The 23,250-nt window shown below is 54.0% G+C and overlaps 2 protein-coding genes and 2 non-coding genes across 9 annotated transcripts in view; all 4 read left to right on the forward strand.

Annotated features, from left to right (window-relative positions):
- Positions 1–5,995: 5,995 nt before the first annotated feature.
- Positions 5,996–12,548, forward strand: Arl5c (ADP ribosylation factor like GTPase 5C). 5 transcript variants are annotated; one of them, XM_060386817.1, is made up of 6 exons: positions 5,996–6,348; positions 6,986–7,046; positions 8,160–8,307; positions 9,021–9,104; positions 9,988–10,139; positions 10,653–10,797. In XM_060386817.1, the coding sequence occupies exons 1-6, from the start codon at positions 6,303–6,305 to the stop codon at positions 10,744–10,746; spliced, it is 585 nt and encodes a 194-aa protein (XP_060242800.1). In that variant the 5' UTR covers positions 5,996–6,302; the 3' UTR covers positions 10,747–10,797. The 5 variants fall into 5 exon arrangements, with proteins under 5 accessions (XP_060242800.1, XP_021502536.1, XP_060242801.1 ...); XM_021646861.2 differs by lacking the exon at positions 10,653–10,797 and adding an exon at positions 11,848–12,548 and having other exon boundaries at positions 6,010–6,348; XM_060386815.1 differs by lacking the exon at positions 5,996–6,348 and having other exon boundaries at positions 6,359–7,046.
- A 578-nt stretch (positions 12,549–13,126) lies between these two features.
- Trnac-gca (transfer RNA cysteine (anticodon GCA)) lies at positions 13,127–13,198 on the forward strand. The gene has a single exon. It is a non-coding gene; the product is annotated as a tRNA-Cys (tRNA).
- A 508-nt stretch (positions 13,199–13,706) lies between these two features.
- Trnac-gca (transfer RNA cysteine (anticodon GCA)) lies at positions 13,707–13,778 on the forward strand. Its single transcript has one exon. It is a non-coding gene; the product is annotated as a tRNA-Cys (tRNA).
- A 632-nt stretch (positions 13,779–14,410) lies between these two features.
- Plxdc1 (plexin domain containing 1) overlaps positions 14,411–23,250 on the forward strand; it is a 54,649-nt gene continuing 45,809 nt past the window's right edge. The window contains exons 1-2 of one of the 2 annotated variants that reach the window (XM_021646859.2): positions 14,411–14,634; positions 22,733–22,905. In XM_021646859.2, the coding sequence (XP_021502534.1) occupies positions 22,813–22,905 (93 nt within the window). In that variant the 5' untranslated portion in view covers positions 14,411–14,634; positions 22,733–22,812. Of the gene's footprint in view, positions 14,635–15,380; positions 15,735–22,732; positions 22,906–23,250 lie in introns of those variants that run through there. The other variant, XM_021646858.2, reaches the window with a different exon arrangement.

Below are 23,250 nucleotides of genomic sequence, written 5' to 3' on the forward strand. Positions count from 1 at the left end.
GAGACTGTTTCTTTGTTGCCACCACACTGTGGTCACCCAGCAGCCTGAACCTGGCCTTGGGGAGGGGTGGGGCAGGGACGAGCAAGGAGTAGTGCAGGCTGGAGCTGTGCCTGGACCGTGAGACAAAGGGGCAATGGAGAGACGCTACTTTTCTTTTGTTGCTGGTTCTGAATGAACAGTCTGCAGAGCTCCTTATTCAGCTGCAAGCTCACATCTTACCTCTTCTTTGCAAGAGAGGGTGGGCCGGGCTGCTAACAGAGGTGTTGCTCCCTATGTGGGTTCCAGACCCACTGGCTCACATCTTAAAGGCACATGCATATATATATATATATATATACTTTCTCCTCCTCTCTGCTTTGACCTCCCTGCGCCCCAGGACCTCACCAGGGAGGAATAAGTTTCAGCTGCCCTGGAGCTCAGAGGTTTGTCTGCCTCTGCTTCCTGAGTGCTGGGATTAAAGGCGTGCGTCACCATGCCCTCAGCAGCCAGTTCACTGGGAGGCCTTCTGTTTGTTTGTTTCCCCTGAGACCCGGGGTCTCACACTGTAGACGAGGCTCACCCGGAGTTCACCTTGTATCTCCAGCCGTCCTGGGACTACTTCGGCTTGCCCAGATGCCGGAGCCCCAGGTGTATGTGAGCCACCATGCTAGAATATTTTATTTTGGGGCAGAGCTTGCCATGTAACCCCAATTGAGCTGGATCTCAGGTAACCAAGATGGGACTCAAAAAACTCAAAGCAATTCTCCCGCCTCACCCTCCTGAGTGCTGGGATTACAGGGTCACAGATGTACTACCATGTGGGTCCTGAGAGCCAGCTTCGGGGCTGAGGTTAGCCAAATGTGTAAAGAGGCGGTAGAGACCAGCCCCTCCCCTCCCCCCAGGCATGTGAGGAGAACATAATGAGCAGGGGGCAGGCCCCTCCACCATCCCCAGCTGGCAGGATGTGGGCTCTGATAGCTGTTCCTGCCGGCACCCATATCCTGCCTCGAACAGCACCTGCGACCTTCCTCACCTTCCTGGGTCTTGTTTTTGAGAGGGTCCACCCCCTGATTGCTTCTGCCCAAAGCCTGTGTTTGAGTGTGCAGAGTGACAGCAGACCCCTGACGGCTTCCAGATGAGGAGCCTGCAGATCACAGAGACAGGGGACTGGGCAGGCCAGGGCCAGAGTCCCTTGGGGAATTTGCCTTTTACCCTTCCCACTGCCTTGCCGTGGCAGCTCTGTGTTTAGCTATGGAGCCAGTGTTTATTAGTGATCTCCTATACAGTAGGCACGAGTCAAGCTGGCAACCACTCACAGTGCTCTGGGTTTCACGCTGTGAGGAGCATTTGGGACCGGGAGCACTGCTCCCTTAACCCAGGAGATCAGAGAGGGCATCTAGAAGGAGGTGCTTGGCTGCCTCCCTTGAAATCTGGGAACATGGTTAGGTTAATCTAGGCAGAGAGGTGGGAGGGAAATATGACAGTCTGTTGGCACCTGACTAACAAAGCAAGGTGGCCAGAGAGGGGTTGGCAGGGGCAGGTTACAGTATGCCTTGGGTTACATTAAGGAGTCGGGGTTTTGCTTTGACATTGATACGCACAAATGGAAAGACTGGAAGTGGCTGTGCAGGATAGGGGTGCAGCCTACGGCCTCCACCACAGATGGCACTGATACCCCAGGCTGAGAGGAGGGTTTAGCCCAGGCCACAGCGGAAGGCAAGCACAGGCCTAGAGGAACCCAGTAGGATCTCAAGCTCTCAGAGGGGAGTAAGTGGGAGGCGGCCACTGAGGAAATTGGGAGTCCTCTAGGGCAACTTCACCAGCCCCCACAAAGAGTGTTATGTGGTGCCTCTAATTGCCAAGTTTAACTAACTCTTCTGCTCCAGGAAATTATTATTACTCTGTATACAATGGTCTGTCTGCATGCACACCTGCACGACAGAAGAGTTCTAATTACAGATGGTTGTGGGCCACCATCTGGTGGTTACTGGGAATTGAACTCAGGACCTCTGGAGGAGCAGATGATGCTCTTAGCCTCGGAGCCGTCTCTCCAGCCCCAGGAAACTCTTCTACTCTTTAGAAGAGTAGGGGTCAGGGATTGAGGAGAAAGTGAGTGTCTGAATACACTCCCTTTCTTTCTTTGCCTACAACTTTCTGCCTACAACTGCATTCACTCAGAACTTAGAGCTGGGCATTTCTGGCCGGCCGAGATAATAGACGTGGGAGAAAGTCTTGTTTTGGGGTAACCAGAGTCCTCTACCCACTCAAGCTGCTCAGTCAGCAAGCCACGTGAGGATGTCAGCACCATGCCTGCCGTCATCTGGCTGGCTACCACCATCACTTCCAGGACTCAGAAGCGGGGGCGGGGGACCCCTCCAAAATGGTACCTTTCCTTCCCTGCCTCTCTGACTAGCTGCTTCCATCTCTGGTGGATGCTGCCTCGGTGAGTTGAAGCAGGACAGGCTACGGATTCCACATCTGCCCCAGGGTTCACTATCCTGAAAAAAGTGAGTTAAGCTCAGGCCAGTTTGGCCCAGCGTGGGCCCATGGTTCCAGTCTAATATCCTAAGTTTTGTTTAGCTCCTATAATGGCATTCTTGGTGAAGTCTGTCTAGGCTTCCTTCTAAATCAAACCTTCTCAGGGAAGTGTGTGTGTGTGTGTGCAAATGCCAGAAGATGATGTTGGATCCTCTGACCTACATGGATGCTGGGAACCAAACTCTCTTTCTCTATATCTCTGGAAGAGCAGCAAGCCTCTTTCTTCTTCCTCCTCCTCCTCTTTGTTTTTTTTTTTTTTTTCAAGACAGGGTTTCTCTGTGTAACAGAGTCCTGGATGTCCTGGACTCACTCTGTAGACCAGCCTGACCTCAAATTCACAGAGATCCACCTGCCTCTGCTTCCCAAGTGCTGGGATTAAAGGTGTTTGCCAAGCAAGCCACTCTTAGCTGAGCCATCTCTCCCCCCACCCCCAAGGCAGTTCTTCCTATCTGTTTTCTGAGTGTGCTCCCAGCTTGCAGAGTGAGACTTTCAATTCTGCAACTGGGTGACAAAGCAGGATGCCTTTCTGCCCCTAGGAACCAGAGGGCAGCAATTCTTAAAACACTGGTGATTCCCCAAATAGCCTCTGTGCCCTGTCACACCTCACAGCCCAAACCTCAGCTCCTTTCCTAGGACTGAAATGGGCTCAGCCAAGATGGACTTTGCCGACTGTGGCCGTCAACTTTGTATTGTTCAAACTCTGCTCGTCAAGCAGTGTGGGATGAAGAAGGTCTGTGTTACATGTGCCTCGGTGAGTCAGAGGTCAACTTCCAGGGGTTGGCTCTGTTTTTCTTTGCTCATCACAAACATCCCAGTTAAAAGTGTTTCCCTCTCAGGGTATTCAGGGTAGAGGAGACACAGAAGCACAGGCACATTTGAGAAGATTTGGGAAAGGTCTGGGCCTGGTGTGAGTGAGGGACAGCAGATGCTGCAGAGGCCGGGCAGGGGCTGTTTAAGGAAGCCCTTGAAGGCCACAGGAGGAGGCTGCTTTGAACTCTGGGCAACAGAGAGCCAGCTTATGGGGGGAGTCACTGACCCTGCACTGTCCTCAAGAAAGGTTGGTGGGGCATGAGGAGGTGGAGGAGGAGGAGACACTGAGCACAGCAGAGGTAGAGGCAGAAAGTCCAGCTAACGGTTGCTGCCTTAGTGAAGGGCAGCCAGCCATAAGGGGCTGTAGGAGGACACTCCAGTGTGGGAATGTGACTAGAGCCTCTTGCTTGGAGTCTGCCTTGATTTACAGTGCCGGACAAGCATATCAGAGAGCTCCGGTTTTCTCAGGGCCAGAGAGAGAGAGAGGATGTGGAGTCTGGGACTTGCAGTTTCTCAAGCTGAGGTCAGCTTGCCTTTTCTACTTCTCTTTTGCTTTTCCAGGATTTCCCCAGGTTGTGAAACTCACAAACAACACAATTCTTTTTTTTCCCTCCCTCATCCCACCGGATCTGCTGTTTTCCCCCGTGACCCACTTCATCCTGGGTTGGGTCTACCTGCTGCTGGAGCCTGTGGGCCAGCCCTTAGAAGGTTGAGGCAGGAGAATTGCTGGAGTCGGGGAGTTTAAAGCTAGCCAGGGTAACAGATCACCTATCCAGATCCTCTCAAACAAACAAACAAACAGACAAATAAGAAAGATCAACAAATAAAAAGCCCGTTTCTCCTCCACTGAGACAGATTGGCTGTCCTGGACTCGCTTTGTAAACCAGGCTGGACTTGAACTCACAGCCATCTGCCTGCCTCTGCCTCTCAAGCACTGGGATTAAAGGCATGCACCACCATTGCCTGGCTGATTTATGGTTTTGAGACAATCTCATTATGTAGCCCAGGCTCGTTGGTTTTGTTATTTGTTTTATTTTGGCACAGTGGGGCTGGGCTGGGGTGGGATTTCAAGTCAGGGTTTCTCTGTGTAGCCCTGGCTGGCCTGGAACTCACTTTGTAGATCATGCTGGCCTCCAAATCAGAGATCAGCCTGCTCTGGTCTCCCAAATGCTGGGATCAAAGGTGTGTGCCACCAAGCCTAGCTTCCCAGGCTGGCTTTCAGCTGAGGGCCTCCTCACCTCAGCCTCCCCAGTGCTGGAATTCCAGCTACGTGCTGTGCCGTCTGTCTGTGTGACTCCTCCATCTGGTCTTCATGCCTGGGTCCCCTCTGCAGGGTCACTGGCTGGAGGACCTTATCTTCAGACTTCCAGCATTGATCAACTGCCAGATTGTCAGTAGACTGCAGAAGCAACCTTAATTTTTCCAGAAACTGACTAGGGATACCCACAAAAGGATCGGAGACCCGTGCTCTTTCCTAGGGAAGTTCACTTGAGTTGGACCGAAAACCCCCTACTAACGAATTAGCCAGAGACCTGCTGCAAGCTGACATGGAATCTGTGAGCCTGAGGTTATTGTGAATTTTATTTATTTTAGTTAATTAGTTAATTTTTGTTAGTCCTGGCTGTCGTGGAATCTGTTCTGTAGATCAGACTGGCCTTGATCTCAGAGATCCACCTGCCTCTGCCTCCTGAATGCTGGGATGAGAGGCATTTACCACCATACCTGGTCATGGTGATTCTAAAAATGTATTTTTCTTATTTTAAATTAAATACAGGTGTGTGTATCTGCACGTGGGTGTGCGCATGAGAGTGCAGGTGTCAGCAGAAGCCAGAAGCAAGAAACTCCCCAGGCCTGGAGTTAACAAAGAGTTGCGATCTGTCTGATGCGGGTCCTGGGAACAGAAGTTGGGTCCTCTGGAAGAGCAGCAAGTGCTCTTAACCACTGAGCCATGTCTTCAGCCATTGTTGTGATATTAGGCATGTCCAACCCGTGGCCTGCAGGCTGCATGCAGTTACATGTAGCCAAGGACAGCCATCAATGCCACCTAAAAGAAAATGGGGGAAAATTACAATACTATGTAATTAGGGGCCAGAGCAGTTAAAAGCCCTTGCTGCTCTTCCAGAGGACCTGTGCTGGGTTTCCAGTATCCGAGTTGGCAGCTGCGGACCTCTTCTGGCTTCCAACGTCGCACATACATGCATGTACTCACACATGTGGCATGTGGCACACACAGATACACACACACACACACACACACACACACACACACAAATAGAAACAAATCTTAAGGAGTGGGGTTTAGTGGAGTGTGCCTTTAATTCCAGCATTCGGGAGGCAGAGGGAAACTGATCTCTGAGTTTGAGGCCATCCTGGTTTACTGAGAGAGAGTTCCAGGACAGCCAGGGCTACACAGAGAAGCATCTCGAAGAACAAAAATAAAATAAAACAAAATATATATATATATATTTTTTAAATTACGAGATTGGATCGGCAAAAAATTCTGAGGGTTTTTTTGTTTTGTTTTGTTTTTTTGTTGATCATTTTGTAAGTCGGTCGCAGGGTTCTCGCTGTGAACTTTGTAGATGACAACGCTGTGTTGCAATGTCAGAAAGTCTGGCCGCCCGGGGAGGGTTTTGCCCCAGCGGTGGCTGTTGGGGAGGAGGAGTGACTGCAGCTCTGGGACAGATAGCCCAAACTTCAGTTTTCTCGGGGTGAAGAGGATCTTGGGATTTTCGTTGCACTTTCAGGGCCCTGGTCAGGTGCCTGGTCTTTGGTGACGTCCGCTCAGTCCTGTAGCAAGGGCCAGGGGCCAGCGTCGGGAGGGATTCCCAGAGCTTGAGGGTGACGCTTGGGGTTTCCCCGTCTGATGGGAGCAGAGGGCCTCGCCCTCCCCCAGGCGGGGCTTTGAACACTTGGGGCCGCACTCGGGCCCCGGAGGCTGCTGAGCTCCCCAGACACCCAGCTCCCGGAGTGCCATGGGACAGCTGATAGCCAAACTGATGCGAATCTTTGGGAGCCAGGGTAAGGGGGCACCGGGCAGCCCAATGACCTCTTTGATTTCACTTTCTGAGACTCTTGGGATTTCGGGGTCTTCGGGAAGGACCAGCTGGGAACCGTGGGCTGCTGGAGTTCGTTGTGAGCAGCGCCCCCTCTCCGCCCTCCTCCCTTGTATCTGCGCTTCTGTGTGCTCAGTGCACCGTGGCAAGAGAGACTCCTTCGCCACCCCACCCCCGCCTCCCCCACCAGTTGGGCTGGGCGAGACCCGGGAGGGCCCCAAAGTCAGCTTCCTGCCGTTGCGATTTAGAGCCCAGCTTGCTTCAGATCCTTCAGTCAATCGCTTCCTAGAAATGTGGAGGGGGGTGGGATAGGGGTCAGCTCTCTCTTCTGCGTTCCTGGAGAGGTGTAGGGGTCCCCAGCAGAGCCCTCCCCCCACCCCCAGCCCCAGGAATGCGTTTCCCTGAGCATCCTAGGGATGAGGAAGGGGGACCCAGAAAGCTGAGAGTTCGGATTGCCAGGAGATGGGAGGGACCGGGAGAGGAGGCATCCAGGCAGGAGCTGAAGGTGAGGAAGAGGCCAGGACAAGAAGCCTCCTGGGGACACCCAAGCCCGCGATCATCGGGATGGGCTCTGACCTTGCCCTTGCCCTGGATGATTCCAGAGCACAAAGTCATCATCGTGGGACTGGACAACGCAGGAAAGACCACCATTCTCTACCAGTTGTAAGTAACTCCTGGGTGGACATAGAGGGCTAGGCCTCACGCCAGACTGATAGCCATTTGGACCAATCACCAGAGCCCTTCCCTGGGTTCCTGGGTAGCTGTAGAGAAGAAGAGTGATGGGCGGATGCTGCCGGGCCTGGAATTGGATCCTGCCAGCTACGGGCAATCTCAGGTCCCACCGCCTCCCGTGATCCACCCTACTAAACGAATATCAGTCCTGGCAGGTGTGGGATGCCTGGCAGTTTCTCGCCTCGCTCCTCTTGGCTCCCCCTGGCGGCGGGGCTCTTTCTTCTCACCCTTGCAACCTTACATTAAGTTGTTAACTTTCAAAGTCTCCAACTTCAAAACACGAGCCAGGGTGGACCGTGAGCTCCCAGAAGCTCTTCAGCTCCCGGGTCAACGCACAGGCTTCGCAAACAGCCATCCCCGCTCTCCCGGGCGTTCGTTCGCTCTGGATGGAGTCTCCTGATTGGGAGACCCCACTGAGGACATGTGCTGCCCTGAGAAAGTAATATATGTAAAGTTAATCAAGTAAATTCTATCAGGAGAGAAAGGTCTGGAGGTGTAGAGTGCTTGCCGAGAATTCTTGAGACTCTGGATCTCTAGCATTTTTATCCTAGGGGGGGAAAAAATTCAAACAGCGCAAAGACCTTCACTCTCGATCTTCCTCCTTATAACTCCTTGGCAAGCTTTCGGAAAACGTGTAAAGGAGAGCGGTGGTCCTGGTCTGGCATCACAGCACTCTGGAGGTTAAGGTCTCCTGTGTGAGACGGGCTCTAAAGACGATCCCGGCCTGCCTGAGTGCTGGGATCAAAGGCCTGCGCCACCCCCTCCCCGAAGCTGCATCTAGCCAAAACTCGAAGGTGTTTCTGCCAAGTCTGAGGATTGTTCTAAGGAGCCTCTCCTCCCTGGGGACACAGCCTGGGCCACACTGTGACTAACCCGCATCTTTCTTTTCCCACACCAACCGTAGGATGCGGGGCTCGGCGAGGGCTTAGTCACCCAGAGCTGAGCTGTTCCGGGCTGGGCTTGGCTGCTTTTGGAGTACAGGGGTGACGTCCGAGCTGGGAGTGAGCTGGGCCAAGACCTTAGACCCTTCTCTTGTCCCCCTAGCCTGACCAATGAGGTGGTCCACACCTGTTCCACCATCGGCAGCAATGTGGAAGAAATAGTTTTTCAGAAGACCCACTTCCTTATGTGGGACCTAGGGGGCCAGGAGGCGCTGCGCCCCACCTGGGACACATACTACTCCAATGCTGAGGTGAGGGGGGAAGGGGTCTGCGCCTGAGCCCGTCAGTCACTTACCACACTTTCTCTGAGCCTAGCGTCTGCCACTAGGATGTGCTTGAATGAAGCCTCTCCAGCTACGCCGACAGGGAAGTAACAACAAATGCTGTGTCCAATATTTGACACTGTAGCCTCCGTGAAGGCTTTTGAATTCTCAAAACAAACAAACAAACAACCACGAAAAATAAAAAAAATTAAACATATAAATATAAAAAAAAGAGAAAGAAGATTTTTGGATCTTAGGATGAGCGCGGTGTTTATGCCCGTGGGGGACTGAGACAGGAGGATCATAAATTCCAGGCTAGCCTGGGTTACATACCAAGATTTTTGTCTCCAAGGAATTAAATATGAGGTGATTAAAAACGGGACCTAGTAAACTGGGCCTAGTAACGCCTGTGATCCCAGCACTCAGGGAGGCAGGCAGATCTCTGTGAGTTCAAAGCCAGCCTGGTCTACAAAGCGAGTCCAGGACAACCAAGGTTTCACGGAGACACCCTGTCTCAAAAAGAACCAAAAAAATAAAAAGAATAAAAATGGGCCAGCTGGTGAGGCTGGCAGGCTACACAGTTCCTTCCCTATGGGACTGGCACTCCGGCAGGGCAGAGGCCAGAGGGCAGAACCATTGGTAGGAAGCATGTTCACCAAAGAGAAAGCTTGAGGCTCATATATCTCCATCCTGCTGGACAGTTTGTTATCCTTGTGATCGACAGTACAGACCGGAAGCGATTGTCAACCACGCGAGAAGAACTGTATAAGATGCTGGCCCATGAGGTGAGTCTCCTGAACTTGGGAAAGCCATCCGGTGAGACCAGCCGTGCACCCTCAGGCTGCTCAGACCCCCTCTCTGATGTGCTAACTTGGGAGCTATAACCTTGTAGCATGGGGAGGGCTAGTTTATTACAGATAAAGGAGTTTGGTCAGCACCCTCAGAACAACAGAGCATAGAAGCTAGCTACGGCTGCTGTTTCAGGGGTTGACTTCACCCCTCACCCAAGCGTGAGACGCTGAGCAAGTTGCTTCATTTCTCCTACCTCACAATGGGAACGGTGGCTCTTGCAAGCATTCTGAGGCAGACTGTCATGAGACTGAGGCCAGCCTGCTCTCTATAGGGAGTTCCAGGCCAGCTGAGCTACACAGTAAGATTCTGTTTTGGAAAAAAAAAAAAAAAACAAACAGACAACGACAATAACAAAATGATGTCTGAGGCAGGCTGAGGTGGCACGTGCTTTTTAATCTCAGCACTCGGGAGGTGGAAGCAGGCAGATCTCTAAGAGTTCAAGGACATCCTGGTCTGTAGATTGAGTTCCAGGACAGCCTGGGCTACACAGAGAAACCCTGTCTCAAGAAAGAGAAAAATGAAGAAGAAGCACCCCCTTCCTAAAAAAAGCAAAAAATAAAAAATAAAAAAAAATCCCCAAACCAACGAAACAATATTTGAGGATAGAGGAAGCACCCTGTGAGCAGTTAGAAGGAGTCCCAGGAGCTGCGGCATTTGATGGGGTTGCTAATGTCTGAGTAGGCCTCTCCCACCTGCCCATGGGCCTCGCTTGCTAGAACAGTGAGTCGGGGATCCCAGAGAACCCTTGAGGCCGTGGGAGGGATGCTAGGCTGGCTGGTTGGCTGGCTGACCTGGGCCACCCTCTTCTGCCTGCAGGCACTTCAAGATGCTTCGGTCCTGATCTTGGCCAACAAGCAGGATGTAAAGGGCTCCATGACCACAGCAGAGATCTCCCGATTCCTCAAACTCAGTGCCATCAAAGACCACCCGTGGCATATCCAGGGCTGCTGTGCTCTCACGGGAGAAGGGTCAGTCCTCCTCCTCCACTTCACCTGAGCTGGCCCACCCCAAGGGCTGAAGGCTACGGGAATCCCTCTCTTGGGTCTCTCCAGTCAGAATCTGGCTCACAGTTGGCTCCAGGCCCAGTAAGATGGACACAGGCCATCTTCCTGTGAGCTAGGATGCAGTGGGCCCGCAGAGCCCCTGTGCTCGCCAAGGGCTTGCTTTAATGGTGAGGGCTAACAATCCCCAGAAACAGCAGTGACTTTGGGGACCCAGAAACTCTTTCGAGGAAGTGACACGGATAAAGTGGCAGAGATCGGTGAGAGTTATCTTATGGTTGGGGGGAACTAAAACCCAGTGAAGGGAAAGAGCTGTGGAAAGACCTTTGGAGGAAGGGGGTTAGGACCTTCAAGGCAGAAATCGAGGACTCTTTGGCTTCCTCACTAGTAAAAAGGTTGTACTTCCCTCCTCCCTGTACTTCAGAGAGCAAATGGCACCGTTTCTTCATTAGACTTTTTTGGATACCCATTTTGTGGCAGGTACTATTCTGGGCATTGGGAAAACGGCAGTGAGCAAACCAGAGAAAAGTTCCTGCCAGGAACTGGATATGGCAGGCTGGATATGGAAGCCTGACGTGGCCTGAAGCCCTGGACTGTTGCACACCTGCTACCCCAGCACTTTGGGAGGTAGAAGCAAGAGGGTTGGAAGTTCAAGGTCGTGTCCTCCACCGCATAGTGTGTTCAAGGCTAGCCGGGGGTATCCAGCCCCTGCTACAAAAACCAAAATGAAAACAAAGAAACAAACCGATAAACAGGAAGGTGGAGAAGGGAACAAAAGACTGGAAAGAGTAGGGAGAAGAGTCACAGCTTTGTGTGTGTGTGTGTGTGTGTGTGTGTGTACCTGCCCGTGCTGAGGAGGCAGGTCCTAGTGTTTGGATCAAATATGTCAGGATGTGAAGGACTGGATTTCTCCAGAAGGGCCTTCTTTGCATGAGGCCTGAAAAAATTCCTTTCATCTCTGCCGTCTGGAAACTTTTTTCTCTCTCTTTTTTTTTTTTTTTTTTTTTTTTTTTTTTTTTTTTTATGAAAAGGAAACTTGAAATAAGTGAATCCTAGAGACCACAGATTTCCCGCACTATGCTTGTCGCCTCAACCCATTAGGCACTCTGGTCTTCTCATCTTCTCCAGTCTACACTCCAGATCACAGTACTTCTAGGGCCCTGTGTGCCATACCCTGGGCCAGGCAAGGCTAGGTGCTAGCAGACATGGCCAAGTTTCCATCTTTGTTCTGGAGGTGTTTTTCACCCCGGAGGAGCTTCCTTACAGAGCCTCTTCCCAAGCCTTTGAGGTCACCCCTCCACTGCCCCTATCGACAAAGCAAAATAACAAAAGGCTTTCCCAGGGTCACTGCTGAGGGCCCAAGAAGGCAGGTCTCCAAGCTGCCTGTCAGAGGAGCCTCCGTGGCTCCCTGAGGCCGCCAACTTGCTTATTTGTTGGGTTCTTCATTGATTCTCCATCCCCTCTGCCGGGCTGTGCGCAGACTGCTTCTCTCCAGCCTTCAGAACACTGGGTGCTGACGCATTTGAAATCAGCTCACTTCCCTTCTAACATTAAGTGATTGGGTATAACCTTGGCTACCCTTTCGGTCTGTCCCTAGGCAGAGGCTTGGGGCTTTCCAGCCATCACCTTATGGGAAATGCTGATGGGCCTTTGTGCCCTTCCTCCCTCCCTGCAGGCTGCCAGCTGGGCTCCAGTGGATGCAATCCCAGGCCACCACCAACTGATGCCCCAGCTTGAGGCCAAAAACGAGAGACCACATGGCTATCACCCGTGAGAAACGCCTGTCATTTGCCGGTGCAAACATGGTGGCTATGGACAGAGAGACGACCACTGTCCTGTCACTGAAAGCTGGTGCAGACAGGACCGAAATGGTCCTCACTCCATCATCACTGCAGGTGTAAGAAGACACGGGGGAACCTGCCAGGTGTGTTGGGGGCTTCGCCCAGCCCTCACCTTCTGTCTGCCGGGAAAGCAAGAGATCTTTGACATTGTTCCATATCCCCTGGACAGAGGAGACTCCGATAAAGGAGACCAACGGACCCTGCCAAAAGCTGGGGGTGGGGTGGAGAGCGGGAGGGCGGCGCTGCAGACAGGCACCCGTAGACCTTGCAGGAGGTCGAAGCCCTCCCGTCCTTAGATGCTGACTCTGAGCACAGCTTTTGGAGGGGTCCAAGTCACCACGTGGAATCTTCTTTCCCTCCGTGTCCTCCCGAGGGGAGTCCTACTCCTCTCAAATCAAAGATTTCTACAGGACCTGCTCATTTTGTCTTTGTGTCTTTTTTTTTTTTAAAAAAAACAAAACAAAACAAAACAAAACAAAACATCCGCATTAAGATTTAAAAGGTTAAGGTACATAATAAATGCCATTGGAAACGGCTCACCTCTTGTTTCTGTCTGTTGCTCAAACTGGCTTTTGTTCTTTGCAGGAAGTTTTGTGTTGGGGGGAGGAGGACTCCATCGGGTTGGGGGAGCAGGGACTGGCTCAACGCTTCGTTTGGCTAGAGAACTTGGCTAGGGTTGTTCGTTGGTATCCGCTAACCAGGAGCGGGGCTCTTGGCTCTAGGCGTAGAGGGGGTAAGCGGGCTGATAATGATCCATTGAGCATGGGACCCCAGGGAGATGGAAATGTCGTTGGAAAGACGGATTGGAGGCCCACGCTGTTCCACGTTCAGGGGCCCAGACAGTACAGCTTCTCCCCTTTCCAAGCGGGCAGCCCGGGCGGAGACCCAGAGGACCCAGACGACCCAGACCTTTAATGCAGTAGTCTCCCTGAGGTGTGGTTAGAAAGGAAGAGCTTGTGAACTCTTGATATTTTCGTCATGCTTCGGTGTTTTCATGGGGTCATCCTTGACATAACGGAAACATTAAAAAGCGCAGTGAATGGTGTCACACAGTAGGACCATAGATGGTCCATAGAAATCTAATCCATTCTGAGAAAAACAGCTGAGCGTGCCGGGGGTATAGCTCAGTGGTAGAGCATTTGACTGCAGATCAAGAGGTCCCCGGTTCAAATCCGGGTGCCCCCTCACGGCTTCACGAGGGCCGTCAGCGTTTTGTCACCGGCGGCTTGGTCCAGCATTTTGTTGGCTGCTCGACCCTAGGATACCCCTAGGCTGGCGCGGTCGGGTGGGCGTGCTCAGGGTCGGGTGACCTCGACGGCTGTCTCTTAGGGAGAACTGAGTGTCTAGGGTTGGGGCCAGGTTTGGAGGGAGAACTGAGTGTCTAGGGTTGGGGCCAGGTTTGGAGGCAGAGGGTCGGGGGGAGTAGCGGCCTGCAGAGTGGGCTCCCTCCCAGAGGAGCGCGCGAGCACCGAGGAGTCGTCTCTATCTTTCTGGTGACATTTTCCTGTACCATCGAAAGGAATCTCGGAGCGTCGGGAAAACCCTATTGTTCTCCAGCGAGTGAGGCGGCACCTCGGGTCCCCGTATTTCTTTGAAAGGTTCAAACCCAATTCCAAGCTCATTTTTAGGGATACTCTAGTGCGCCTGCGCCAGGGTAGCACTAAGTGGTTACTGGAGCGCGGCTGCCGGCAGAGGGGGTATAGCTCAGTGGTAGAGCATTTGACTGCAGATCAAGAGGTCCCCGGTTCAAATCCGGGTGCCCCCTGCCTTGCTTTTACACAATTTTGTTTAAATGGCTTTCTTAAAGCTCCACTCGTTTCTATATAGTACGGTTTTCGTCGCCAGCTCCCATACACTCGGGAAGCGATCGCGGCGTTAGGGAACCGGGAGTTTCTAGGCCGGTGTCTCTCAGAATGTGACCAGAATCAGCCCTTGGGGTCCCTGCTAGACCTGAGGATGCCTGTGGCCATCCCTGACCCGGTGACAGACCCTGGGGCGGGCCTAGAGAGGTGTGCTCGCAGCAGCGCGCCAGTGGCAAGCTGGAGCTCCAGAGGCCCATGCTGGGAAACCTGCGCACGCCATCCGCTTCTCCAAGCTGCCTCTTCTGCCTGAAAACCCCACCAAAGGACCCTATAAGATGCAGCGCGGGCACCAACGCTGGCCGCGCACCAAGTCGCCAGAACTGAAGCTGGCCGTCCGTCTTGGGACGCTATGGAGGCCCTCCGCGGCGCCTGCGCGGACAGAGCCGCAGAACTCCAGCCCGGTGGCTCGTCCCGCGTCCACTGGGTGGCGGTAGGAGGCCACAGCTGAAAAAGACAGCTCCCCCCACCCCACCCTCACCCCGCACAGAGGAATTCAGGTTAGGCTTTAGACCTTTACTGGCCGGCTGGGTTTGGTGGGCTCAGGCCCTGAATCCCGTCAGGAGGCGGAAACAGTTAGAGTTGTCGTGAATTCGAGGACAGCCTGGTCCACAGCGTGAGTCTCTGTCTGGAAACAACCACCACAACCCTTCAGTTCTGAGACTTGCTTTGGTCTATCGTATTACATAAAGGGTTGAGGCCTGGGGGAGGCCATCTCTAGGCTCTTGCACCCGGAGGAGAGCGGGACTGCGATTCTGCGAGGTGAGGATTTAGCTATAGGAAATAGGGGATTCTGAGAGATGAGAATCCCTTTGAGCTCAGCGCCAGGCCACCTGTTTGCTGAAGCACACGCTGTACCTCTCCTGTCCCCACCAGCTCCCCACCAGCTCTCTCCTTCTCGGGATATGCCCCAGGAAGCGACCTATGCACCCTTTCCTGCAGTACTCGCCACAGCACGGACGGGACCCCTCAGCCCTCTCCACTCTCTAGGCCCCAGTCCCCCGCCTTCCCACGAAGTAGGTCACAGGCGCCTTGACCTGATTCCATGCCGTCTATCAAATCTCCTAAATTGCGGGTATTTTTATTCTATCCTGGAAGGAAAGGGAAAAAAAAAAAAGTGTCCTATTCCCAGAGCCCGGGAGAGCGTGGTGGCAGTGACTGAGCCTGGCCTTTCTGGGGAGGGGGCGCCCGTGCTGTTTCAGAGTGGGGATGTGCCAAATTTGAGCACCTACGTGTTTGCAGTGCTGTGGGGGTCGAGGACAGCTGAAGACACTGAAGATGGGCTGTGAAGCAGGCAACGCTATTCGCGCCTGCTGCTGGGGCAGAAGCTGGGGGGTGGGGCGGGGGGCTCGTCTGCGGGAGATTCGTGGTGCGTGGCTGTGTCTGGGCCGCAGAAGTCCAGGGACCAGCTCAGAAAGTCACGCGCCCAGGAGATGGGTGGCAGGAGCCAAAGGCCCAAGTAAGGGGCGCTTCCTGGGGCCGTGCACCTCGGCCTTTTCTCTGGGCTTCTGTAGCAGCGGGGTTCTTTCGGTGACCAGAGATGCCCGGGCGCCGTCCTGGATCCCCCGGGGCGCAGCGCGGAGCTCCGGGAGGCGGGGACCCCGGCGCCGCGCCCCGCCCTCCGGGCCCTCCCGCCCGCGCTCCCTGAGGCCGCAGCGCCGCGCTCCGCTCGCCGTGCCCGCTCCGCTCCGGCTCCCAGTCTGTCCAGCCGGGGGGCCGTTCCCTCTCCAGCCGGCCAGCCGCCGCCGCCGCCGGGCGGACCGGGAGCCCGTCCGCGCCCACCATGCGGGCTCAGCTCTGCCTGCTGCAGCTGCTGCTGCTCCGCGGGGCCGCGCGCGCGCTCGGTCCCGCAACGTCCGCAGGTAGGACCAGGGCAGGTGCAGCCCCTCCGGCGGGACCTCAGGAAGGCGGGGGACAAGGGGACGGGGGCTCCACTTTCCGGTGCGCACGGAGGGCGCGCACCCCCGGCTTCCGTCGTAAGGACGTGGAGGGACCCAGCTCAGGATCCCCAGAATAGTCGTGGGGACCCCCGCGGTCGTTCCAGAGGGGCGTTTGCCCTTTCCTGCTCTTTCCCTGCCGCCTCCCTCCGCTGCAATAGGCTGGGTCCGAGTTGGGCTCGGAGACTGCGTGGGAGCCTCCGGAGAATGGGGGCACCCTGGCACCAGCGTGGCCGTCTAACTTGCTTCCCCTACCTAGTTGCGTACTGGCGAAGAGGCAGGGATCCCAGGAAAAAGCAGCTTGCTGCTCCCGGGTCTCCCAGGGTCAATGGTTCCCTTCCCTGCTGTTTGGTTCCGTGCGGCTCTCAGTTGCTCCGGCTGCGCTTGAGGAGGAGGTGGGTGGGGTGGGGGAAGAGCTTCTATTCTGCACCCTCCTCTTTCCCCTCAACCAGCTTCTCGAGCCATCCCCTTCCACTCGCAGAGCCTGTCGGAGATGTACCTTGAATCCCTCGTGTTGTCAAGAAAGGTCGTTTCTCAATATATAACTCAGGCTCTGCACCCAGACTTCCTCTGGGGCTGGGAATAAGGGCGATTTTCGAGCTCCTTGAAAGAGAACTGGGAGCCCCTCGCTTGGGATCAGGGCGGGGGTAGTTCTTGGCGCTGCTGGTGGAGGTTGTGTCAGCGTTGAACCTGACTGTGTTCTTGACTTGAACGGTCACTGTATGTAGTCAAGATGAACCCGGGTTGGGATGAGATGGGTATGGATGGGGGCAGAGGGCAGGGAAGTCACTTGTCTAGACTGGTGCGAAGGCATCAGTGTCCAGGGAGGCCCCCACAGAGGGTGGCTGGACACTTGGCTTCTAGTTTTGCTGTCTCACTTGCTGTGTGACCTTGGGCAAGTTACTTACCTTCTCTGGGCACATTTCTTGATTTAGAAAATGAGGTTATTGGCAAGATCTCCGGCTTTTGGGAGTAGGATTATGAAAGGTCTTTTCAAACATGTACAGGCAACAGATAATTTGTTTTAAATTTGTAAATAGGAAGGAGCTGGGTGGGCTAATCTCTGAGTTCTTTTGGGCCTTCCCCGGGTGTGTTCTCTGAACTGAGATGCGGCTGGGTGGATGAGGGGTTTGGGCCATGGTGAAGGTTGAGGAAAGGAAGGTGGCTGCACGGGGGCCCAGGGATGTGTGTCATCCGTGTCAGGACAGACTGTTCTGCCTCCTCTGTTTTGAGAGTCATCTGGAAGATGAGGACCACCCGCAGCGAGCGAGGTTGAGGTTAGACCCGAGGAAGCTGTAAAAGGTCACCAGGGCAGCTGTCAACCTATCCCAGGTTCGGCTGGGTTTGGTGGTGGTGGTGGTGGTGGTGGTTCGGAGAGACCATCTGAGGATCCGTGCCAGTGGGGAAGGCTGGGAGAGGTCCCTCCGAGGTGTCTGGCTGCCTGATCTTTGCGATAGAGCTGCCGTGGCCAGCGAGAGCAACAGGGCGGGGACCAAGGAGACCCAGCCCCAGCTGAGGTGGCCGGGTCCCTGTCAGGGCTGGCAGGCCTGGCAAGCAGCAAGGTCCCTCCATCTCTAGAGCCTTGTCCCCACATCCATCCTTAGAATAGGAACAGGAGTCATCAGTGACCTGAAGTAGGAGTCTAGCGACGAGGAGACCAGAGGGAAACCAGAAGATGGGCAGATAGGAAGGAAGATGGCCTGGGGCACTGGGGAGGACACTGAGGGTCTGGTTTCAGGGGAACCAGAGCCCCACAGGATACACACAGAAGGGAGACTCTTGCAGGCAGCCATTTCCAAACTCGCAAGGAGCCCGGACAGCTCCCTATTCTCCGGGCCAGGCCTGCCTGTCTCTAGAGTAGGGGGCTGAACAGATGTCTCATACACAACCCGTGCAGTTATAATCTGCTTCTAGCTTCCTCCCTGCCCACCAGCCCTCCTCCCCCACCCCCAATAAACTAATACATTGCGACTAAATTCCAGCCTCCTCACAATGGCTGCTGGCATCGCTACTGCCTCCCATCAGCTCTCATGTCCCCTCTTCAGAGAGACCTACTTTGCTGGGAGGCACTGACAGCAGCCACACTCTGCCCTGATTCACTGGGCTGTGCCTTCAGGGAGAAGTCTAGCATGCTTAGGCTCAGGCTCATGCCCCGCCTGCCACGGAGCAGTCCGACACCCCTCACCACCCCTGCTTAACAAACAAATGCCCTCCAAGCTGGGCATGGCCGGACATGAGAGCAAGGCCACTTGGAGGAGGAAGGATTGGAAGTCCAAGGTCGTCCTTGGATACATAGTGAGTTCAAAGCTGGCCTGTTACCTGAGACCCGTTTCAAAACCAAACCAAACCCCCGGGCTCGGAGGCCCACATCTTTAATCCCATCACTAGGGAGGCAGAGTCAGATGGATCTCTGTGAGTTCAAGGCCAGCCTGGTCTACAGAGTGAGTTCCAGGGTTCTCTGCAAGAGGGGCTTTATAAAAAGAAGGTGGGACTTGTTAAGCCAGGGAGAACCTTGTGTGACCATGTGTGAAACAAAGAGTAGGACTTTGAAACCTGATGTCATCTAGCCCAGGCTGGCTTTGAACTCACTTTGCAACTGAGGATGTCCCTGAAGTTTTGATTCTCCAGCCTTCACCCCACAATACAGGGATTACAGGCATAACACCATCATGCCACGTTTATGTAGCACTGGAGTATTAAAGCCAGAGCACAGGCACCGAAGGGCAGGATGGTCCAGGAGGCCAGCTTGGGTAGCCCTGGCATCTGGGTGAGGGGGAGAGAGGCATCAGGGAGATTCCGGGAAGCAATGGTGTCTTGTCAGACTTGAAGGATGAGTAAGAGCTCATCCCGGGGAACGGCTGTTTAGGGGTAGGGTGGTCTTGGCGTAGGAAACTTTGTGACTCTCTCTGGTGGCTGGATGGCAGGGCTGGGTCCTAAAGGGCCTGGAGGGATGCGAGAGAAAGCAGGAGTCTGGTCACGAGAGCCCTAGGACCAGCTGGAGGAGTGTGGGGAGAGGGATGCCTGAGAGATGGAGGAGGAATGCCTGAGAGGTGGAATCAAGTGGAGCTTCAAGATGGCTTCCCCTTGCTAGGGTGTGTGGGCAACTGGCCCTGGGGCACACAGAGTGGAAGCTGAAATGCACATCCAGAGAGAACATCAGCAGCTTGCACAGTGGCGGTATGGCTGGAAGGACTAGCTTGAGTGGCAGATGGCATTGAAGGTGGGTTGGGTCAGACCCTGGCTGGTGTAACCTGGCTCCTTCTCAGCCCTAGCACACTGCAGCAGGGCTGTCTGTGCCAGGGGATAAGAGCATGACCTTTGCACTCCCCCATAGTATGCAGTCCTGGCCGACCCAAAACTTGCTCTGTAGACCAGGCTGGCCTTGAACTCACAGAGATCTGCCTGCCTCTGCCTCCTGAGTGCTGGGTTTAAGGGCATGAGCAACTATGCTTGGCTTTACTGCACTGTGCTCTATGGTTCTGACCAGACCAGGGCCAGCCTGCCTGAGTTCAAATCCTGCCCTGGACTGAGTGGGTGACCTGGGGGGGCAGATTATTTAGCATCTTTGTGCCTCGTTTCCCCCCCATTTATGAGATGGATCTAAAGCTGGTGCCTATCTCCTGGAGCTGACTGACATGGGGAGGAAAGACGAGTGCCCGCTGAGAGTGGCTGGCAGTCTCTCGGCCATTGCCGTCACGCCATCCGTTACATGATGTAGCACTTAGAGCCCCCAGTGACGGAGTTCAGCCCCTGTTCTGGAAGCAAACGTTGGCACGGGAACCGAGAGGCCGAATCTCAGCCAAAAGTGTCCTGCGGTGTCCAGGCATGTCACCGAAGCGAACCTGTTAGGCTCTGGCTTCCATTAGGCTTTGAGGCTGTGTGCCCAGGCATCGGGTCCTGCACCTGGGTGACTAGCAGCTGCACTGGCTCCTGGCATGGACTAAGAGGCAGCATCTTGGCCCAGCTACTGGGAGGGGCGAGGGGCACAGACATGCTGAAGCTGGAGAGACACTTTTGAGGACCCCTGGACCCTTGTAGTCTCCTCTGCTCTTCCTCTGTCATCCTGCGTGGAACCCATGGCCCTGCCCCTGGCTGCTTGGAACCTCATTTCTGTTTTTAACTCAATTCTCAGGGCAGCCTGCCATTGGTACGGTTGTCACACAGGCAAGCTGCAGCTTCAAGAGGAAAACTGCCAGGTCCCAGCTTGGGGGTGGTGGGCTGGAGCGGAAAGCCCAGGTGTTTTCCCCTGCCGTCCTATGGGCCTCTTACACCCCATCTGACATCCCTCTGCATAGTCAGTACAGGCTTGGTACTTCCTGCCCGTCCACACATCAGGCCTTCCGCTTGGCCCGCATGTGTGCCTTTCCAGTCCTAGCGACTTTCAGGAGGACTTGGGGAGAAGGCCACCCAGCTCAGCACAAACAGCTGTGGCCTTGCTGATGAGGCCGGAACTCGCGTGGGACCGAGGGGTCGGCAGCTGGGCCGCCCAGCGCTGGGCTTTCAGCCATTCAGTAGATATCTGTGGAAGAGGTCAGAACTGCCCCTCTGCCCATATTCTCCAGCAGCATCTGGTTCTGATTAGGGGCAGAGAAGTGAGAGGGGCCCGGCAGGAGTCCAGTAGGTGCCAGCAGCCAAGAATGACTTAATTGGATAAAATGTCTAGTGACAAATCAGAGCCCTACAGCAGCATCCTGGCCAGGCCCCAGGCCTCGTCCAGCCAAGCCTTGTTTCAACCCCTGTCTTTGCTTCTACTAGAGAGCAACCCCCTAGTGTAGCATCTTCAATCATGTGGTGATTGAGCACTTACTGTTTGCCAGGCACTCTAAGGAGGGTGGAGAGAGGCCTGGGGAGTTCAAGCCTCCCCGGGAGAGGGCACTCAACGACCTCAGAGAGGAGGTCTTGGGCAGTGAGAATCACTCAACCAGCTTTGGTGAGCAAGATGGATGGAGTCAGAGGTAGAGAGGAGCGTCTGACCTAGGACTGATAAAGGCCACGGGTGGGGTGGTCTGTGTCCTTCATATATCCAGGTCAGGTGTGACAATTAGAATGACAACGTAGGACACAGCTTTGGGAACCTAACACTCTGGAATGGAGGAGGATGCTTTTCAACATCATTTAGAGTCAGTTAACAGGCTCAAGAGAGCTTGGGTGTTGGAACAACAGGCCCTGCACAGCCATTTGCCAATCCTGTGCTCCTGGCAGACATTACTAATCGATCATGACAATCTCTTCTGCTAAATACAAACGAAGCCTTGGGATTCCTGTCTAGAGTGCTTCTGGCTGCCGATAATTAATGAGAGATGGCATCTGAGATGAAATCTCTTTGCCATCCCAGCTGGTTTCTGGGCCCTTTGTTACACAGAAAAGTGATTTGCCTGAAGTTTTAGCTGCAGATACAGGCAGATCTCTGGGCTGTGAGGCCAGCCTCACTACCCATTAGCTGGGGCTAAGTATTAAGATCCTGTTTCAAAACAAACAAATCAAACCAAATGCGCAGAGGAGAACAATTTATTTCCAGAGAGTTTCTGTTCACATCTGGGAGGATTTTCCAGCTGTCAAAGCCTGTGGGGGAGGGAGGATTGTGAGGTGAAGCAGGGTCTAGTGGGTAGGGAAAGAAAGACTCTTTTAAATAGCTTACGGAACAGTGATCCAGAGACCACCAGATTTAAAAATGGGCCAGAGACTTAAACATTTTCCCAAGCAGCCAGTATCGATCGCATGAAACAATGCTCACCCTCAACTAATTGTTAAAGAAATGCAAATCAGAGCCGGGTGTGGTGGTGCATGCCTTTAATCCCAGCAGAGGCAGAGGCAGGTGGATTGCTGTGAGTTCGAGACCAGCCTGATCTACAAAGTGAGCCCAAGCCATCTAGGTCTACACAGAGGAACCCTGTCTCAAAAACCAAGCCAAAACAAAAAAGAAATGCAAAACAAAATCACAAGTAGACATCGCTTCCTGTCCACTGAATAGAATGGCTACTACCAAGACCCTGGAAAAGAGCAAGACAAGACCTGACACTGTGAAGAAATAGGAAACCTTGGGCACCGTGGAGGGTGAAAACTGGCCTAGGAGGTTGGAGAGATGGCTCAGAGGTGGAGGGCACTGGCTGCTCTTCTGGAGGACCTGGGTCTGATTCTCAGCAACCACATGGCCGCAAGAACCGTTCCAGGATACCCAATGTGCTCTTTTGGGCCCCATGGGCACTTAGGCTGGCAAGACGCCCACATACATAAAATAATTGAAAACATACAAACCAATAAACTGGCTTAGCCATTTTACATGGAAAACAGTATGGCAGGAAACGGAATTCTCTATGAGCCATTCTTGGGCATAAAACCCAAAGAATCGAAAACAGATCCCCAAAGAGATACCTATACCATTTGTTCCTCTTAGAACCAGTCACAGTAGCCGCCTCATGAAAACATCCCAAGTGTCTATTGTTAGATGAACAGATAAGCAAAATGTGGTTTGGTATGGGATACCATTCAGACTTCAAAAAGGACGTGTCTGAACCCTGAAGACATCGCGCTAAGTGAAATAAGCCATTAACAAGAGATATGTTCTCCATTTATGTGAGAAGTATGGAGTATTCGAAAAACAAAGATAGGAAGAAGGACGTAGTTGGTCATGCAGGCCAGTGGACGAGCCTGTTACGTGTGAGGCTCTGAGTCCAATCCCCAACACCCTTAACCTCGGAGCTGGATTCTGGTCGGCCAGACGCACCTTGTCCACTGTGGAGGGTCGAGGGGTTTTAGGATTGCACGTGCACATGGCTCTAGATCTGTGTTGTGAACCTGCTGTCCAGGTCACCAAGTGTCCCCAGAAACAATGAGGGTGTCGCATTGAGGCTGCTGCAGGACCCCTTCCCACTTCCTTGTCAGGGACCGCCGGCACTCAGTGTTCTGTCCCTTCCTTCTCCCAGATCCCCATGAAAGCCAAGGATGGACTGCCAAGTGGACCAGGCAAGGCTGGAGTCGGAGAGCCCGAGAGAGTCCCGGGCAGATGTTGAAGCCAGGCAGGACCCAGCTAAGCCAGGACCTGGGTGGGGACACGCTGGCCATTGACACACTGCCGGACAACAGGACCACAGTGGTGGTGAGTGCTGAACCAACGTGCAGGGAGAGCGGAGCTGGGGCCTGCCTGCGTGTCAGATACGGAGACGGAAATGGACAGGGTTCCCGGGGAGGAGGCTGCAGGCAAGCCGAATCCGGGCTGAGGCCCAGGATCAAAGCATCTCAGGGTTTTGTAGGCTTCCACCAGGACCTGGAGTGGTGAAGGAAACTGCTCCAGGATGCACTGAACTCTAAGAGAAGGAAGAGCTGGAGGTAGCCTAGTTACACCGCCCCTGCCAGTTTAAGGCCCCCTCCACCACATTTCTGCTCCATCTTTGGACCGGGAGGCCCTAAAGGTTAAGGACAGGCCGTGGTAAGGGACATCCTG

The sequence above is a fragment of the Meriones unguiculatus genome, chromosome 7 (assembly GCF_030254825.1).
Source record: "Meriones unguiculatus strain TT.TT164.6M chromosome 7, Bangor_MerUng_6.1, whole genome shotgun sequence".
Classification (NCBI taxonomy): domain Eukaryota; kingdom Metazoa; phylum Chordata; class Mammalia; order Rodentia; family Muridae; genus Meriones; species Meriones unguiculatus.

What these genes read in the sequence shown, in the direction of transcription:
- Arl5c (XM_060386815.1), top strand. Translation starts at nt 6,775, where the DNA reads ATGCGTTTCCCTGAGCATCCTAGGGATGAGGAAGGGGGACCCAGAAAG. An exon ending in ACCACCATTCTCTACCAGTT is followed by an intron (nt 7,047 to 8,159) that starts GTAAGTAACTCC and finishes TTGTCCCCCTAG; the next exon opens with CCTGACCAATGAGGTGGTCC. An exon ending in TGTGCTCTCACGGGAGAAGG is followed by an intron (nt 10,140 to 10,652) that starts GTCAGTCCTCCT and finishes ATTTTGTGGCAG; the next exon opens with GTACTATTCTGGGCATTGGG.